This window comes from Zonotrichia leucophrys, chromosome 22 (genome assembly GCF_028769735.1).
Source record: "Zonotrichia leucophrys gambelii isolate GWCS_2022_RI chromosome 22, RI_Zleu_2.0, whole genome shotgun sequence".
In the NCBI taxonomy this organism is placed as follows: domain Eukaryota; kingdom Metazoa; phylum Chordata; class Aves; order Passeriformes; family Passerellidae; genus Zonotrichia; species Zonotrichia leucophrys.
In genome coordinates this window covers 1978094-1994120 of record NC_088191.1, presented here as the reverse complement: position 1 = coordinate 1994120, position 16027 = coordinate 1978094, and the positions used below count along the sequence as shown (strand labels likewise).

Sequence of the window (16027 nt, the reverse complement as noted above, 5' to 3'; positions counted from 1 at the left end):
TGCACAGTTTTTCCACAATCACAGATAATAATTCCATTAGGAAAGCTGAATCAAAAGGATAGCCTGGGATCAGGTCATTGCCAATAAGAAAGTTAAATGTTTTCATAAAACTAGGGAATGTCTGAGGTTAGTTTGACTACTAATTTATGCCCAACCTACATTTCAGCTGGAAGTTACAAGCCAAAGAAAGCAGCTGGTTTTGTCATGAGCTGTTATCATCCAACACAATCTATCAAACTTTCACCAGTGCACCACCACACATACCATTATTGTCATCAGACTCCTCTTCATCTCTGGACTTCCTCTTAGAGGAGGGTCTGTGCCTGAGTGTGTCTGGCTGGGCTAAGTGCTGAAAGTATCCACTGGATGAAAGTTCACTCTCCTCTTCTTCATCCTCCTCCTCCTCCTCTTCCTCCTCCTCAATCTCAAACGTAGGCTCTAATTGAGGCATTGGTCGTTCAGAGTCTGAGTCCTCAAATGGCTCATCCAGCACTTCTGTGGTTTCTGAGATTGTTTCAGTGACGACGCTGCTGTTGTGGTGCTTGCGCTTGCGGACCCGCCTCTTGCGATGGAGAATCGGTTTCTGAAAGTGCAAGGTGGGAAAAGAGAAGATATTTTACCATGTGCAGTAGAAATGAAACACCAGATAAATACAAAACATGAACAGCAGAGAGCTCCCTTCTACAATCCAGAATTTACTAGAAATATTATCTAGCACCTGCCACTAGTTAGAATTTAAACAGCTGAAGCTAAGAGCCCATCTGTAACAGCTGGAACTTTAAACACAGTACAAACCAGATGTGAATAGCTTAAAATAAGGTGCAAAAGAGAGTAGAGAACATTTTAGTGAAGAAAGCATTTGTTTAGACACACTGATAGAATTCACATTTCCATGGTAAATAATTTCAAAGACTTTACATTCTGATTTCAGTTGTTTAAAGAGCATTTGCGTTTTGCAGGCTTCTTTTGTAAGTAGGACAATATCTGTTTCTATTCTGCATGACTGAGAAAAACTTCAATAACTAAGTTAGAAAAAAAATCAAAATAAGAAGATCGAGGCTGGACTCAAAAACTCCTCAAACTCCTACCTCTGATTCACCAAAAACCAAGAGTAGAAAAAGTCAGCAGGAAATACCCTGGAACACTGAACATTGTGTGCTCCATGTACACTCAATACAAACCTTGTGCACTGAACCAGACAGACAAAACTGACTGGATAACAGCCTAAAAGAACAAGAAATAAGGCACAAACCTTTCGTTTCAATGTTGGCTTGGTGAGAACAGGTGGAGAGCTTGATCGAGGACTCACAGGCTCATCATCTTCCTCCTCACTGCTCTCACTGAAACACCTCAGGAGTCCCCTGTCACCGTCGCTGTAGCGCCGGGGCAATCTGTCGCAGTCCTCTGGGAACCTACATTTCAGTGGCTCTGGGTTCTTTTTCAACTGGCCCCTCCACCTCTCCACAGTTTCACTGTGCTGCCGATGGGGAACCGCAGATTTTTCACCTTTGCCATACTGTCCCTGGGAAGCTGCAGATTTTTCATCCTCCTCAGCGTAGCGGCCTCTGGAGGCTGGAGATTTCTCCTCACATTCCCCACACCTTCCTTGCAAGGCCACGGACTTCTCCTCACAGTCACTGCACCGGCCTCGTGAGGCTGTTGACTTTTCCTCACACTCACTGCACCTTCCACTGGGAGCTGCTGTTTTTTCCTCCATGGGCAATGCTGGCTCCTTCTCACAAAAGGGCTCGTGAGCTTTTTTGCTCTTGCGGTTCCATCGACCTCTTCGTGATGGCTGACTGTTTGCAGGAAGACTATCCAGGGAAAAAATGTGCTTGTTTGGTCGTGTAGAATTGGCTGGAGCAACGATGTCTGGCTTTTTTTCACTCTCTGGTGGTGAGTAAGGCTCTTGCTCTTTCTTCTCCCATGACACAGATTTTACCATCTGATTGAAATAAAAACAAATAGATTTCACACTTCTGATTTCAGCATAAATGTCTATCCTGAATTTGATTGCATAAAAGTGTTTGAGAAAAAAGCCAGAAAAGTTTAACAAAAGTGACTTTTAGAAATCCAGGATTAAAAAAAGATTTGACCTTTAAGAGATTCATGTAAGGCTAATTGCTACTCCTTTCCTCAGAGGTCATAATTTACCTCACTTAGCTTCCCAACAAGCCACTTCAGTGCTGTGCCAGAATGCTGACTTCACCTTGCTACACTCAAACACAATATTTATGCCATTTTCAAGAAAAAAGTGAGAAAAAAAATCGAAGCTACTTTTCCATTAAAATGCACCATTAGTTTAATGTAAATACAGTAACAGCAGATAATTTGCCTCTTAGTATTCTACTCAGTCCTCACCACCTGATGCAAGAGTGCAACCCCTTCAAGGATTGCTCTCTAGACTATGCCTTGGTGCTTTCTTGAGTTTTATTTTCTAATCTGAAACCATAAAGATACATAACCTGACCATGACTGCATTGCTTTTTATGATTATGACAAATGCACAAGCTTCATATTTGAAATTCTGTCAGCTCTGCCTCCAAAAGCATTAAGTATAAACCCCATGCCACACAGAAATAAGAGATTCACTCTTACACTGGTCTCTGGTTCCTTTTCTTTCTGCTTTTGCTGCTCTTCATTTTCCCCATCCTCTGTTTCCTCTTCTTCATCTTCAGAGACAACTGAGTTGGAGACGATGACCGGGGTCCAGCGCAGACACTCTGCATCCACATCGATGGGGCGCACGTTGGTCCTGAGCTTTGCCATGTGCTCCTGGATGAGCTTCTCACGACGAATGATCACAAATCTGAACAGCAACAACAACACTCCGATCAATAACAGCTGACACACTGTGCATGTTACCATGTGAAACAGATATATTACAGAAAATATATTTCTCTGAATCACTGCAAGTAACTTCAGAGAGAACGGAAACTCATTAAAATGGTAAAATTTGGAGTACCAGTACCATCTACCTACCAGAGAAAGTATTTCACAACTAAGAGAATGTTAAAACTATTTTTAACTACCAGAGAAAGTATCTCACAACTAAGAGAATGATAAAATTCCTTCCACTTCTTGTTAATGGTGAAGCCATTATCCTTCCATGGCTAACATTCAGCTGCAGAGTATTATTTTTATTATGGAAGAGGGGTATATGGTTTGGGGAATGAGAAATATAAGGTGAAAGCTACTGAAGAGAAATAAAAGGACAGCTCAAGAAAAGTTGCAGTCCCACTACCATAGTGCATTTTACGGGTCTGAGAGAAATATCACAGGTTAAAGGTATACTGGGAGATGAGAATATAAAACTATTCTCAAGTTTTCCAAATAAGTTTCCACACAATAGAATAGAACCCCACTCACCAATCTGCTATGGTCTGGAACAAGACTAATTCCCAGTATTTCACCTGCCTTGTCAGCTGTGCAAGCAGGCTAGCTCTGTTCTATACCAACACTCTTCATCTCTCCCAGGGGTCTGTCCCACTCCTCAAGCATTCCATGTCAATCCACACAGTTTGTGGCATTTTTGAGACATAAGGAAAAGGAGGAAACCAACTGTCTGAAATTAAGGAGCAGATCTGCATCTAAAAAAGGGAATTTGCTGTTCTTTGCTCTATTTGTGAGTGTATTAGACCGATTTGGCTGAGGGATACAAGAAAACATGACCAAGAAACCAACTTGCTCTCTCTCACTGCAGCAAATCACTCAAAATTCCCCATCTGCAGAGCTGCTCAGCTGGACATCTGAATGATTCTTGCATTGCACATGAGTACCATAATATTTGGACACTGAAATATTTAGTAAAATCAAGTTTATTAGATATGACTTGTCTTCAAACACCAATAAATCTCAATGAAATACACCTGGAGGTATTTGGGGTTACAATGGGACTCCTGTACTCACTGATCACTACGGAAGTCCAGCATTCGTAGGTGATGCAGGGTGGAAGTGATGTCTTGAGGGCAGATTCCAGTCAGCTTACTCAACTTCTTGATGCTTAATTGCTTGTCACGCTGATGATAAAGGCACTCCAGTATGACACTTTTCCAATAAGCCATGTATGACAGGCGCCCCAGGTCTGACAGGGGCTTCTCTGGGGATCCTGCCTGACCCTCACGCTTGGACAGCAAATAGCCTAAAACACACAGAAGAGAAAAAATTCAAAATATTAGCTTCTGTTTCCAACCTTACTTCTGCAAATTCCTCATAAAATACCTTAGTGTTTCCTACAAGATGTAGATGACATCTCCACATTTGAAATTTTGTCAGCTTTGCCTCCAAAAGCATAAAGTATAAACGACATGCCACACAGAAATAAAAGATTCACTCTTTTATTTGAATTAATTTTATTATTAATATTTGAAGGATATTTCGAGTTGTTGGGTCAATTTTTTATTTGTTGTTTAAACTCCTGTTATTCAGTGATGGAGTAAAACATTTCTGAACTCTGACTATAGGTAATGCCACGAGATGGCAGCAGGTGTCTACCCAGGAATTACACCGAGCCTGAAGCACAATTGTAATTTCCAAGAGCAATTTTGGAAATGACAGAGGTAAAACACACTCTTAAAACTAATATGATTGATAATTTTCTTGAAAATTCTCGACTGTCAAACTTCAGGACCATGCTGGAGAGTACCAAGCTCTATTTGGAGAGATTTCATTAATTTAAGACTGTGATACATTGCACAGGTTCAATAAAGGCCAAGGTTTATATTCTACCCAGAGAGAAGAAGACAAATGTGCCTTTTCACTGCTGTTCTACCATAACCTGCATTTGTTCATTTCTCAAGATACATCCTTGAGTTCTTTTCCTTCACAAGTATTTTCAGGAGAACAAAAACTTAGCTACAAAAGACATCATTCTGATGTAATTTTAACAATTGAGTTCTCCTCTGAACTCCAAAATTTGTATGTCCACAGGGAGGGCTGTATTAATAAACAATAAACAATGTACAGTTACAGGGGAAGCTTCCCATGAAATTACAGAGGCACACACACAAATCTCAGAATTATTATTCAGAGCTTAAGTATGTCTGGTTTTATTGCTCTCAAAATTAAATTCAAGTGTAAGACAGTTTTGCTTAAGACATTTATTCACCTAATCAAGCTGCTGAAGATTTCCACAGACCATGCAGTCTTACAGCTGGATTTCTGTACAAGGAACTACATTCACAAGAAAAGCTCCTGCTATAAAAATCACTATACTGCCACCACATGCCTTTAGTTTCTACCTTCAGCTGCTTACACAGACAACACTGGAATTAAGGGGAAAATGATCAATTTGTCTTTAGAGCTGAAGTTCCAACAAAAAGAGTAAATGGTGAAGTTCAGATCATTTTGTGAGCTTTAGAAGCCTTTGTCCTGAGATGTGTTTTATCTTGAAAAATATCTGCTTCTACTGTTAAGTCCTTTAAAATATGAAAAGACAGACTGAAAAAAGTAAAGAAAAAGTTCCTTACTGAAGTCAATTAGGAACCTGCCATAGCCCTTACGCTGGTATTGTGGAAGAATCATGATACAGGAAACATTGTACTTCTGTTGGCAGTGTTTTTCCTGTTGGAACAAAAAGCATCATCATTTAAATAACAGATCAGTAAGAAACAGTCTAAGTTCCTCTGCAAGAGTGCCTAAGTAGTTCTGTATCAAAAAGTGAGATAGGAAGTCACAAAGTTTCTTAGGAATGATAAAGCCAAGGAAAGGCTTTGAAGAGACAATAATAAAGCTCTGCCATCGTTTCAGATAAAAGCAGAAAGAATGAAAATTTGACATAATCTTTTGCTTAGCTAGTATACAGTAAAGAACATGGGCTGCAGAAATGGTAAATTCTAAGAATAAATCTGAAGGCAGCTAAGCTCATTGCAGAAGACTGAAATACTCCAGTGATCCTTTCAATGTTACAAGTATAACACACCAAAATCTAGTCTCATATCTGCTGTTCTGAATACTAAAGAAAAAGCTTCAAATAAAACTCTTTTAAAATAATTGAAATAATTAAGATTAAAAACCTTAAGTACAGTTATATCTGAAATCTTGGCCCTGTTCCCTCAGGAAAAAAATAAATAAAAGGCTTCAAATCATTGCAAACTTGCCAAACTTGTTTGGGAAACAATGTATGTATAGAACACAAGGTGAGATAAACAGAATTACCAAGCAGTTCTATCCCACAAACAATACTACAGAATCTCCACCAAGAGCAGGAAGTAATTTGAAAAGTTTTTTTCAGCCACTAAGCTGCAGTACAAGTTCCTTAGCAAGTATTTGCTATTCCATATTACAGGAAATTTGGGTTTACTAACTGGTGGTCTCTGAAATAAATAAAACCTGGTAGCAACAGACGTCTGTACCAGTATTCCATAATTTATTATATAAAATGCAAGAGGCTAAATTACAATTAAAGAATCCAAAGTCATCACACCAAACAATTTGTACCCAAATACTTACCTTGGAAAAGTAGCCAACAAGGTGACAGCCCTTAACATCATTCTGTGTCAGCACATAGAAAAGAAATGGCTCCACATCATAATAGAGAGTCTTGTGATCCAGGAAGAGTTTAGCCAACAAGCACAAATTCTGGCAGTAGATAGTGCTGACATTGCCATCAACCTTAGAGACAGGAGGAAAATCTGCTGTTATTTAAGGACAGGCCTCACTCAAGTGTCCCTGTACATCTGAAATGTGCTAACATGAGAGAAGACTGCTCTGTCACAGCTGGCATCTCAAAGGAATTAAAACTTCCACAGAACAGAGGCTGTGACCAAGTCACTGTTACACTCAATGGATTAAAATGAATTTTTGTAAAATAAAACCCCCAGATTTTTACAAAGTGAGTCTAATTCTGTGATGAACAATCTATACACAAGGTCAGTTCCTAGTGGCTGCTTGCTTGTTGTTCCTCACTCCTGAACACTCAGGAGTTCCAATGTTTCAAGAATGAAGATGTTCAGCACTATGAAAAATTCATCACAGGATTAGGTGTTGAGGACCCAGCTTCATTTTCTAGCTTACCTCAAAGACTGATATATTATTTTTTCTGTAAATTTCATTGGCTGGAGGATGAAACCACCCACATTTCTTCATATGCTGTTGGAGAATAGTTCTGCTTTTCATGTATTTTAGACAGAATTCACAAAGGTACAACTTCGGTAGCCTGTAAGCAAAAATAAAGAAAAAACAGAGACTGAAACAGAGATTTTTGTATAAATTTCCTCACTCCTGCTGACACAGAGCTTGATGAAAACAAACCCAATATACACTCACCTTGTGTGTGTGCTAATGAGGGCAAAACCACATTACCATAAAAGTCATGACACTTATTCTGTCACAAATACATATTTAATAATGCCTTTAATGCCCTGCATAATTACATTTACATTATTAAGTTATGCCAGAAGAAAGGCATTAAAATCCTAGGAACAAAACCAGTAACCCCTCCCAGTTCTGCACTAATGATGTGAGGATGGATGAGATAAATTGTTCTAAATAGGAATTTATCTCCTTCTTCTTCTCATTGTCACAGACACATCCCAGCTGTCTGTAAACACCCTTGAGTGAGGGTCACATACCACCCACCCATTTGCTTTTCATGAATTTCCAAGTGAAAGACTTTTAAGATTAAATAAATTAAACTATTTACATACTACACTGACATGAACAAGTGGAATTCAAGTATCCCAAAATTCTTGTGCTTTAATTCCATTTAGACACTGTAGCTTCAGCAGGAATGTCTGTACAGATAGAATAATTCCTCATGACAGACCTCATAGCAAAATAAAGTTTCACTTAATTTTCTTCCTCTAGCTATATAGCCTTTACAAGTCATTCCTCTTTCTGAATAAAGTTCAGAGATTGCAGTTTAAACAATTTGCAAAGTTTTTAAGCAAGATAACAACAAAGCAATTATATGAGCAGCACAGCAGAGAAATATTTCAGACACCAAAATGCAGGAACCACCAGATTTCTAGGCCTGGAGTAAAACTTTGCCATAAAGACTGAAGAAGAACAAAGAAGAATCTTACCTTGAGTATTCCTGGGGATATGGGGAGGAGTACCAGGTCTGGATTTCGTATTTGCCAAATTCTATAACAGAAGGGCAGCGCACTTGTGGATCAGGAGGCCCAGTCACCCCTACTTTCTATGCAAGGGGAAAAAAACCCTTGTTTTTTTCATGAATTTCCAAGCGAAAGATTTTTAAGATTAAATAAATTAAAACATTTTTATCTAGACAGTCCATCCTGCTTGAACTCACTGGTAATTAGGAAGATGCAGATGTTGCTCTCTGACACTAAAAACCACTAAATCACACTTCAAGCAACCATTTGATTCACAAAAAGAAAGAATTAATAAACATTATCATACCATGTATCTCCATTACCATTCACAATGTTGCATGTCATAGTTTTAAATACAAATTAGTTGAAAGTGAAGTTTAATAGAATCTTTTTTGAGTCTTCTTGTAATTTTCTTACTTGTTATTTCAATAGTAAAGAAGAGAAATATAAACTGCTCCTGAGGTTAAAATCTAGAATATGAAAGTATTTAAAATCACACATTGGTGTTTTCCCAGCTCTGAGACAAGATGGATTACTGTGAATGGAGCAGCTACAAACCAACACTCAGGATGCAACATCTCCTTATCATCACAAATGCTGAAGAATTCAAGAAAAACCTCACATTTATTAGAAAAAAAAAATAGAAAATACAGTATTTTCGACTACTTATTTATTTACAACCTTTATTTCCCCTGTCCTTCTGATAGTAACTGTATATTTCATAGCAACTAAAAATAAGGATGCTAAATGCTCTTCTTTCAAAGAAAACAAATGTTTTCTCAACTCATGAAGATTTTTATCTCAAAAGTCACTCAGAGAATGACAAAAATCCAAGTATTATAATATTACAATATAAACCACCTGGACTGCAGTCACTAACAAATGAGAACACTTCATGCAGGAGGTCAGCAACAAATGTGAAGAGCACTGAAAATTTAATTTTACCTGCAGTGCTTGTTCCTGAATATCTCGAAACAACTCCATGTCCTTTTCATTCAAGACATCCTGGCCTCCAAAAAAACGCTCCTCAGTTTCTTGTTTTCCATCCCAGCCATCCTGATTGTCTGGAAATGAAAGAGAAAATTGTCTTCACACACATTGACTAAAAAGTATTTGCTTTTAGTGCAGTGACAAACAGCTCCTGGTTGCATTCAAACACTGGGCCAGGGTTTTTGATGGGATTTTCTGTTCAGATTTGGGACCACAAAGGAAGAAGGTTCTAGATTGGGACCATGGAAGTAGCACTGTCCTACATTTAAGCTGGTCCAAATGTCACCACTGAGATATTCATAGTACATGAAGGCATAAATGGTTTGCCACTAAGCCTGTTTTTCACAAACAAGGATCACAACTATTTAAAACCAAAACAAAACCAAACAAACCTAAACAAAAAACCCAACAAAACCCTCCAGACACTTCACCTCACTCCCAAAGCATTAAGTCACATTGCTGTTCTTTCAGCACCAGCCAGGTTAATGCAGGTAACTATTCTAAAGCTTAAATATAGTATTTTATTGTGGAATATTTCCCAATGCCTGCTTAGGAACAATTCAGGACCATCCAACAAAACTGTAAATATCTGAATACAGAAATTAAATAAAGGTCCAGGCATAGATAATATCTTAAGCTAGAAAAGCAAAAAACCAAGGAAAGCAGAACTGCATTCCAAAGGGAAAGGACAGTGTGCAGCTTGACATTTTCTTGCTGAAAAAACAGGCTCCTCTGTGGCTGAGAAAATTAAGGAACATTTGCACACATCCATAGATTGGAAACTCCCGGGTCTGTCAGACTGGTTTTAGTTATCTAATTTCCATTTCACACTTCTATCTTGCTGCTGTTAATTTTTATGAACCACTGCCTATGTTATTTCTTTCAAATGTGACATTATTTACCCATTTTCAAGGCTCTCTGCAAATGCCTCCTCACCAATGGGATGCTACCTCACTGGAATAATTTTGTAACCTTGCCATCACATATAAAGAGGGTAAGATCTCTAAGATCACTTCCTTTTTCCAGCTCATATTTTACCTCAATGCACCAAAGGTAAATGCAATCCAGTGTTAACTTTCAGCTCAAACTTTCCAGCCTCAGTTCAACACCCTAGCCTTGGAACTTTTGCTTGGAATACAGGATACTTACATTGGCAGGGTGAAAAATCTTTACCTGTGGGCCACTCTGAAGTGCTGGATTTCCTGGTACCCTTTTTCCTGATCCTGTACTGCTGAGAATAATCAACCACTTCTCCTCGAGCTTTTCGTCCATCGGGGGAAGGAGTGAAGAATTTAGTAAGGCCATCTATAAGCCCTTTGGTTTTCTTGTTAAACTTCAAGGTGTTGCTGCCATCTCTGCAGAAGTCCAGGACATCTGTCTGCTCCAGGAATGCTCCTTCTGCCGATGCTGACTGGTTGGACAGAGCCATTTTACGCTTCCGACCCCGACCGGGACCGGCGCGAACTTTGCTGAAAGGACCTTTTGATCTAAAGGATAAAAAGGGGAAAAATAAAGTCAAAATATATGGAAAGGTGGCCAACCATCTTCTCTATTTATTTATCGACCTCACAGAACGTGAGCTGAACAATTTAATAATATGTGAGCCATCAAGAGTCTGTGTACCAGGATTTAAACATCTCAGGAGAAGGTGCTGTACTATTTTTCTTTACACTGAACATTATGTCAAATTAATTTGAGCATAAACAATAGTTTTTCACCAAAATTAACACAACATAAGATTTTAAAATATCTTAACCAACCTGATTAAATAAATTGCACAGCATGCTTCAATTTATGCAATCATTAAACATTTACACTTGTCATTTGCCATAGTTTTTGTACTGATAGGAAATTGTTGTAAAAACTCCACAGAAAGTTAAAACACAAATGATTTGCCTATTGTCTAAGAACCGACACCACTGAGGGTCACCTTAGCTGAAAACAGCATTGCTCTCCAACCAGCTGTAACTTAAAACTCTAAAACTTTAAAACTCTATTGAAATGGAAGCCATCCGGCAAAAGAGATTACATGAACAGCAAAATTTGTCCATGATTATAAGGAATAGTTCAAAAAGAAATAGTAAATTACTACAAAGAGTAAAAAATCTTGGCCAAAAGAAGCACTAAGGTTACTTCTAGTATTTCACAGCCCTTCTCAGAAAATGTGTCATGAACAGCTCTTAATTGTGAAAGAAAACTTCTCACAAAGTAGAATAGAGACTTTAGAAATACCCCCATCCTACAGAATTCCACATCTTACTCTTCCCTGCAGACACTTACGTTGTGTTTTGATTCTTTAACCTGTTTTTGGGACGTCCTATTGGGTTAGCATAGCGCCTCTTGATCTGTGCTGCCTTCTTCTGTAAAAGTTTCCTTCCTTTCTTCCGTGGTCGACATATCTGACATATCCACATACCTGTAAGACAAAAGTCTCCATCACTGAATGCAAAAGTGATCTATAGAGCACAAAAGGGAGAAATACAACCCAGAGACCTTCTGAGATTAAGGGGAGGAACTTTACCAAAGGCACTGATTATCACTTCTACGTGTAAGAAAAATTATGGATTTCCTTCAACAATCTAAACTCAAGCCCTGTTTACATTTCCAAGACCCCAAAGAGTTCCAAACACAAAGGAAGCCTCCTTAATTGGCAGCACATCATCAGAAAACCATAATTAAATGGTTAATTATCCCATTATCTGCTTATGACTATACTTCTTCCAACTATCTTATATACAGAAGTTTTCTTCTAACTGCCAAGGAAGAATCTTCCATGGATAATCTGACTGGAAAGAGAAGTTCATTTCTCCAGAATATTCTACTGTCCAAATGGATATCACCTCAAAAACACAGGAGCCATCTCTTTCTTTTGTACAAGGGTATTCAAGCTGATCATCTTAACCTGTAGGGATCACTTCTTTTCCTTCAAACCTCAAGAATTATTTTTAAAATCCTTCACAGAGAGCAATGTAGAGAAAACAGGAGATAGTGAAAAAACCTGGATGTGAAGTTCTAATACCTGAAAGGTAATTCCACACAAAAATAAGCTAAATGTAGTTAAGAAGACCAAATAAGTGGAAGCACTGCCTGCCTACTCATCTCTTCCAACACCATCTTAAATTATGATTTTCACCACAAAGTCCTCACCTTTTGGCATCCTGGTAAGAGGAGGATCACAGCATTCCATGTGAAAGCCACGGTCACAGGAGTCACAAAATAGCATGTTATCCTGTTGAAGACATAATCTCTCTCAATATGTGCATCAGCATCAAGCCCTCCATTAATCTGCCACTATTTCAGAGAACAGGCACAGAGTTTTCAACTACAATTCAAGGCATTTCACAGGTCTCAGAAAGAGTAAAATGAAAGCTGCAGATATTTGCTTCTAATATAATTTTATTGTGTAGTTTAACATAACAGCTACAAAAGCTGGTATCCACTTGACTGAATCCATACTTCAGTGTACTCACAGCATTTTTTCCTTGGTCTCTACAGGAACTGCAGGTCTTGCACTCAATGCATTGCCACCGCAAGGCTTTCACTCGCACGGTCAGCTCTGGAGAGAACTTCAAACAGGACGGATGACCTGGAGAAAAAAGAGAAAATATTACTGCTAAATTCACTACAGATAGCTCATGTAGAGACTGCTTAATCAATTAGCAGAATTCTGGCTATCCAGATACTCCTATTTTTAAGTGCTTCTATTCTTACCTACTTATAACACAAACCTAGATAGCAAACAGGAGGCTCACACACAAAAAGAACCCAAAGATAATTCTTCATAACTGAATTGAGAAATATGGTGAAACCAGTTTTCATTGCCATATTAAAAACTTCCAGGAGCCAAATGAGTTATTTGTGTTAGGTTAACTCAGCTGTCTCCTCTTTGGAATCCTAAGATTCAGCTGAACTATACCTGTATTGCATGCCATAGAAACATGTTCCTCACATGGCAGGAGTGACTACACCAGATTTTTTATCTTAAATAGCAAAATTCTTACTAGATGCACACTCTCTCTGTGCATTTTTCTGTCTCAAGGAAGGGGTAAAACCAGCAGGCCTGTGAATGGTCACCTACCACTGTTGCCACAGTCAGCACAAGAGATGAGCTCCTCAGGTTTCTTCTCCCGATTTTGCTCTTTTGTACCAAGGCAGAAACTGCAAATTGGGATTGGTTCAGCAACCGGCTGGGAGGAAAACAGACAGGAAGGGCACTGGGTAACTCAAGGGAGCAAAATGAAACACACAAAATGGCACAGATATTTATAAATCACATAAATATGATGTAACACACATCACGTCTCAAAGATTTTATCTGGTTTTCATATTCAATACAGCACTAGCTGAATAGAGGTTAGTACTCCAAAGTACAAAAACTGGGCAACTGTTAACACTGTTATGAAAAACTAAAATAAAATCTTCCTGCAGAAAATTGTTCTTTTGCTGTTCATGACTGCACTCAGGTGCCTCCAGCCAGTATCAGGTTTACTGGGGGAAAACCCTTATATATGAGTTAAACCCTTGTGTATGGGTCAGTCAGTGCTTCCATCTCTTTGGAATCAAGATTTCAGAATTACTTTCACCTTCTGCCTTTGGAAAGGAAGCTCTAACACTCATGCGATTTTTCAGGGGAAAAATAAAATTATTTCATATATCTTCTCCAGGAGCAATTGATTTCATCAAAGAGAGTTTTATAGACAGTCAATAGCCTAAGATAGTAGTTCTTTTTTTAGCCAGTATTTGTGGATACTCTGTTCATCCCCAGTTCTTGAAATTTGGATGCCCACATGTAACAATCTCTAGGTTTGGAAGAACCAGATCAAAGATCATCGTTCACAGCTGCTACCAGCCAGTATCAGGTTTACTGGGGGAAAAACCCTTGTGTATGGGTCAAACCCTTGTGTATGGGTCAATCAGTGCTTCCATTTCTTGCAACCAAGATTTCAGAATTACTTTTAACTTCTACCTTTGGAAAGGAAAGCTCGAACACTCATGCGATTTTTCAGGGGAAAAATAAAATTATTTCACGTATTCTCTCCAGGAAGTGCATAAACAATTTATTTCATCAAAGAGAGTTTTATAGACAGTCAATAGCCTGAGATAGTAGTTCTTTTTTTAGCCAGTATTTGTGCAATCTCTGTCCATCCCCACAGTTTTTCAAGTTTGGATGCCCACATGTAACACTGTCTAGGTTTGGAAGAACCAGATCAAACACCATCCTTTACACCTTCCATGTTTCCTGTATTTACCACCCTGGCAAGCTGCAAGCAAACACTTTACCACAATTAAAAAAAACCCCAAACATCTACAGTTTGGGGGAAGGCTCTACTAAAATTCAGAATGTTTTAGAGCAATTAATTAAATTAGAACAATTTTGAACGTGGAGATCAGGCCACTCTCCCAAAGCTTCTGTGTAAGTATGGAGAGATTTCTCTGCTGCCGTGTTTGTTCAGCAAAGAACATCCTGGCAAGGGAAAAATGCAAGCACACAATGAAAGATCAGTGAAAACAAGACTGCAAACAGGCAGCTCAGTTTCATACTGCACATTTTTGGCACACATTCAACTCCTTCTGCTGTTTTGCTCGCAAGCACATCTCCCTGTGTGATGTCACCAGATCCAGGGAGGGAGGGAGCCAGAACAAATTGGACTGACGGTGTCTCCCAGCCTGCCAGCCTCCCTGCACAGGCTGTTACTGTACAAAGGGCTTCCAGAAACCAAATGTGCCTCAAGATCCTCTGTGTGATCTCCTAAAGGAGAAGTGCTTAAGGAAAAATGCGTGTGTAGTAATTTTACAATCTCATTTTTGGTGAACCCAATCTTTGTAGTCTTAATTTAGGAAAAGTGAGGTTAAAACTCACAATCAAATCTGCAGCCACAATGTCACAATTGCCAGAAGTATCAGGGAAGGTTATTCAACAATTTCCAATGGACATTCTGTGCAGTTTTTACCATGTGCATATCTGATAGTGAGATCATTTCTTTAGTTAGAAGTCAGCCCCAGATACCATTCACATGATTTTTTTGCATTGATTTCCAGATATCAATGATCACTGCAGAAAATTCAGCCTCTCTGTATGTTGTTACTATACAAAGGGCTTCCAGAAACCAAATGTGCCTCAAGATCCTCAGATTCTCTGTGTGATCTCCTAAAGGAGAAGTGCTTAAGGAAAAATGAGTGTGTAGTAATTTTACAATCTCATTTTTAGCGAACCAATCTGCTTTGTAGCCTTAATTTGGGAAAAGCCTCAGAACTCACAATCAAATCTGCAGCCACAATGTCACAATTGCCAGAAGTATCAGGGAAGGTTATTCAACAATTTCCAATTGACTTTCTGTGAAATTTCTGATAGTGAGAGCATTTCTTTAGTTAGAAGTCAGCCCCAGATACCATTCACATGATTTTTTTGCATTGATTTCCAGATATCAATGATCACTGCAGAAAATTCAGCCTCTCTGTATGTTGTTACTATACAAAGGGCTTCCAGAAACCAAATGTGCCTCAAGATCCTCAGATTCTCTGTGTGATCTCCTAAAGGAGAAGTGCTTAAGGAAAAATGCGTGTGTAGTAATTTTACAATCTCATTTTTGGTGAACCCAATCTTTGTAGTCTTAATTTAGGAAAAGTGAGGTTAAAACTCACAATCAAATCTGCAGCCACAATGTCACAATTGCCAGAAGTATCAGGGAAGGTTATTCAACAATTTCCAATGGACATTCTGTGCAGTTTTTACCATGTGCATATCTGATAGGAAGATAATTTCTTCCAGATACCATTCACATGATTTTTTTGCATTGATTTCCAGATATCAATGATCACGCAGAAAATTCAGCCTCTCTGTATGTTGTTACTATAAAAGGGTTTCTAGAAACCAAATGTGCCTTAAGATTCCCAGACTGATCTCCTAAAGGCAATACAGAGAAGTGCTTAAGGAAAAATGAGTGTGTAGTAATTTTACCATCTCATTTTTGGTGAACCCA

General features: G+C 38.6%; 1 protein-coding gene across 1 annotated transcript in view; it reads right to left on the bottom strand.

The window, feature by feature from the left end:
- The window catches only part of KAT6A (lysine acetyltransferase 6A), a 28271-nt gene that overhangs the window by 3059 nt on the left and 9185 nt on the right, over positions 1–16027 (bottom strand). Inside the window, exons 4-17 of the mRNA XM_064730986.1 lie at positions 13126–13234; positions 12518–12633; positions 12195–12276; positions 11328–11463; positions 10221–10534; positions 9003–9121; positions 8025–8140; positions 7015–7156; positions 6451–6612; positions 5469–5562; positions 3910–4141; positions 2599–2809; positions 1253–1945; positions 265–583 (exon numbers count right to left, since the gene is read on the bottom strand). Coding sequence (XP_064587056.1) covers positions 265–583; positions 1253–1945; positions 2599–2809; positions 3910–4141; positions 5469–5562; positions 6451–6612; positions 7015–7156; positions 8025–8140; positions 9003–9121; positions 10221–10534; positions 11328–11463; positions 12195–12276; positions 12518–12633; positions 13126–13234 — 2845 coding nt within the window. The remainder of the gene's footprint in view (positions 1–264; positions 584–1252; positions 1946–2598; positions 2810–3909; positions 4142–5468; positions 5563–6450; positions 6613–7014; positions 7157–8024; positions 8141–9002; positions 9122–10220; positions 10535–11327; positions 11464–12194; positions 12277–12517; positions 12634–13125; positions 13235–16027) is intronic.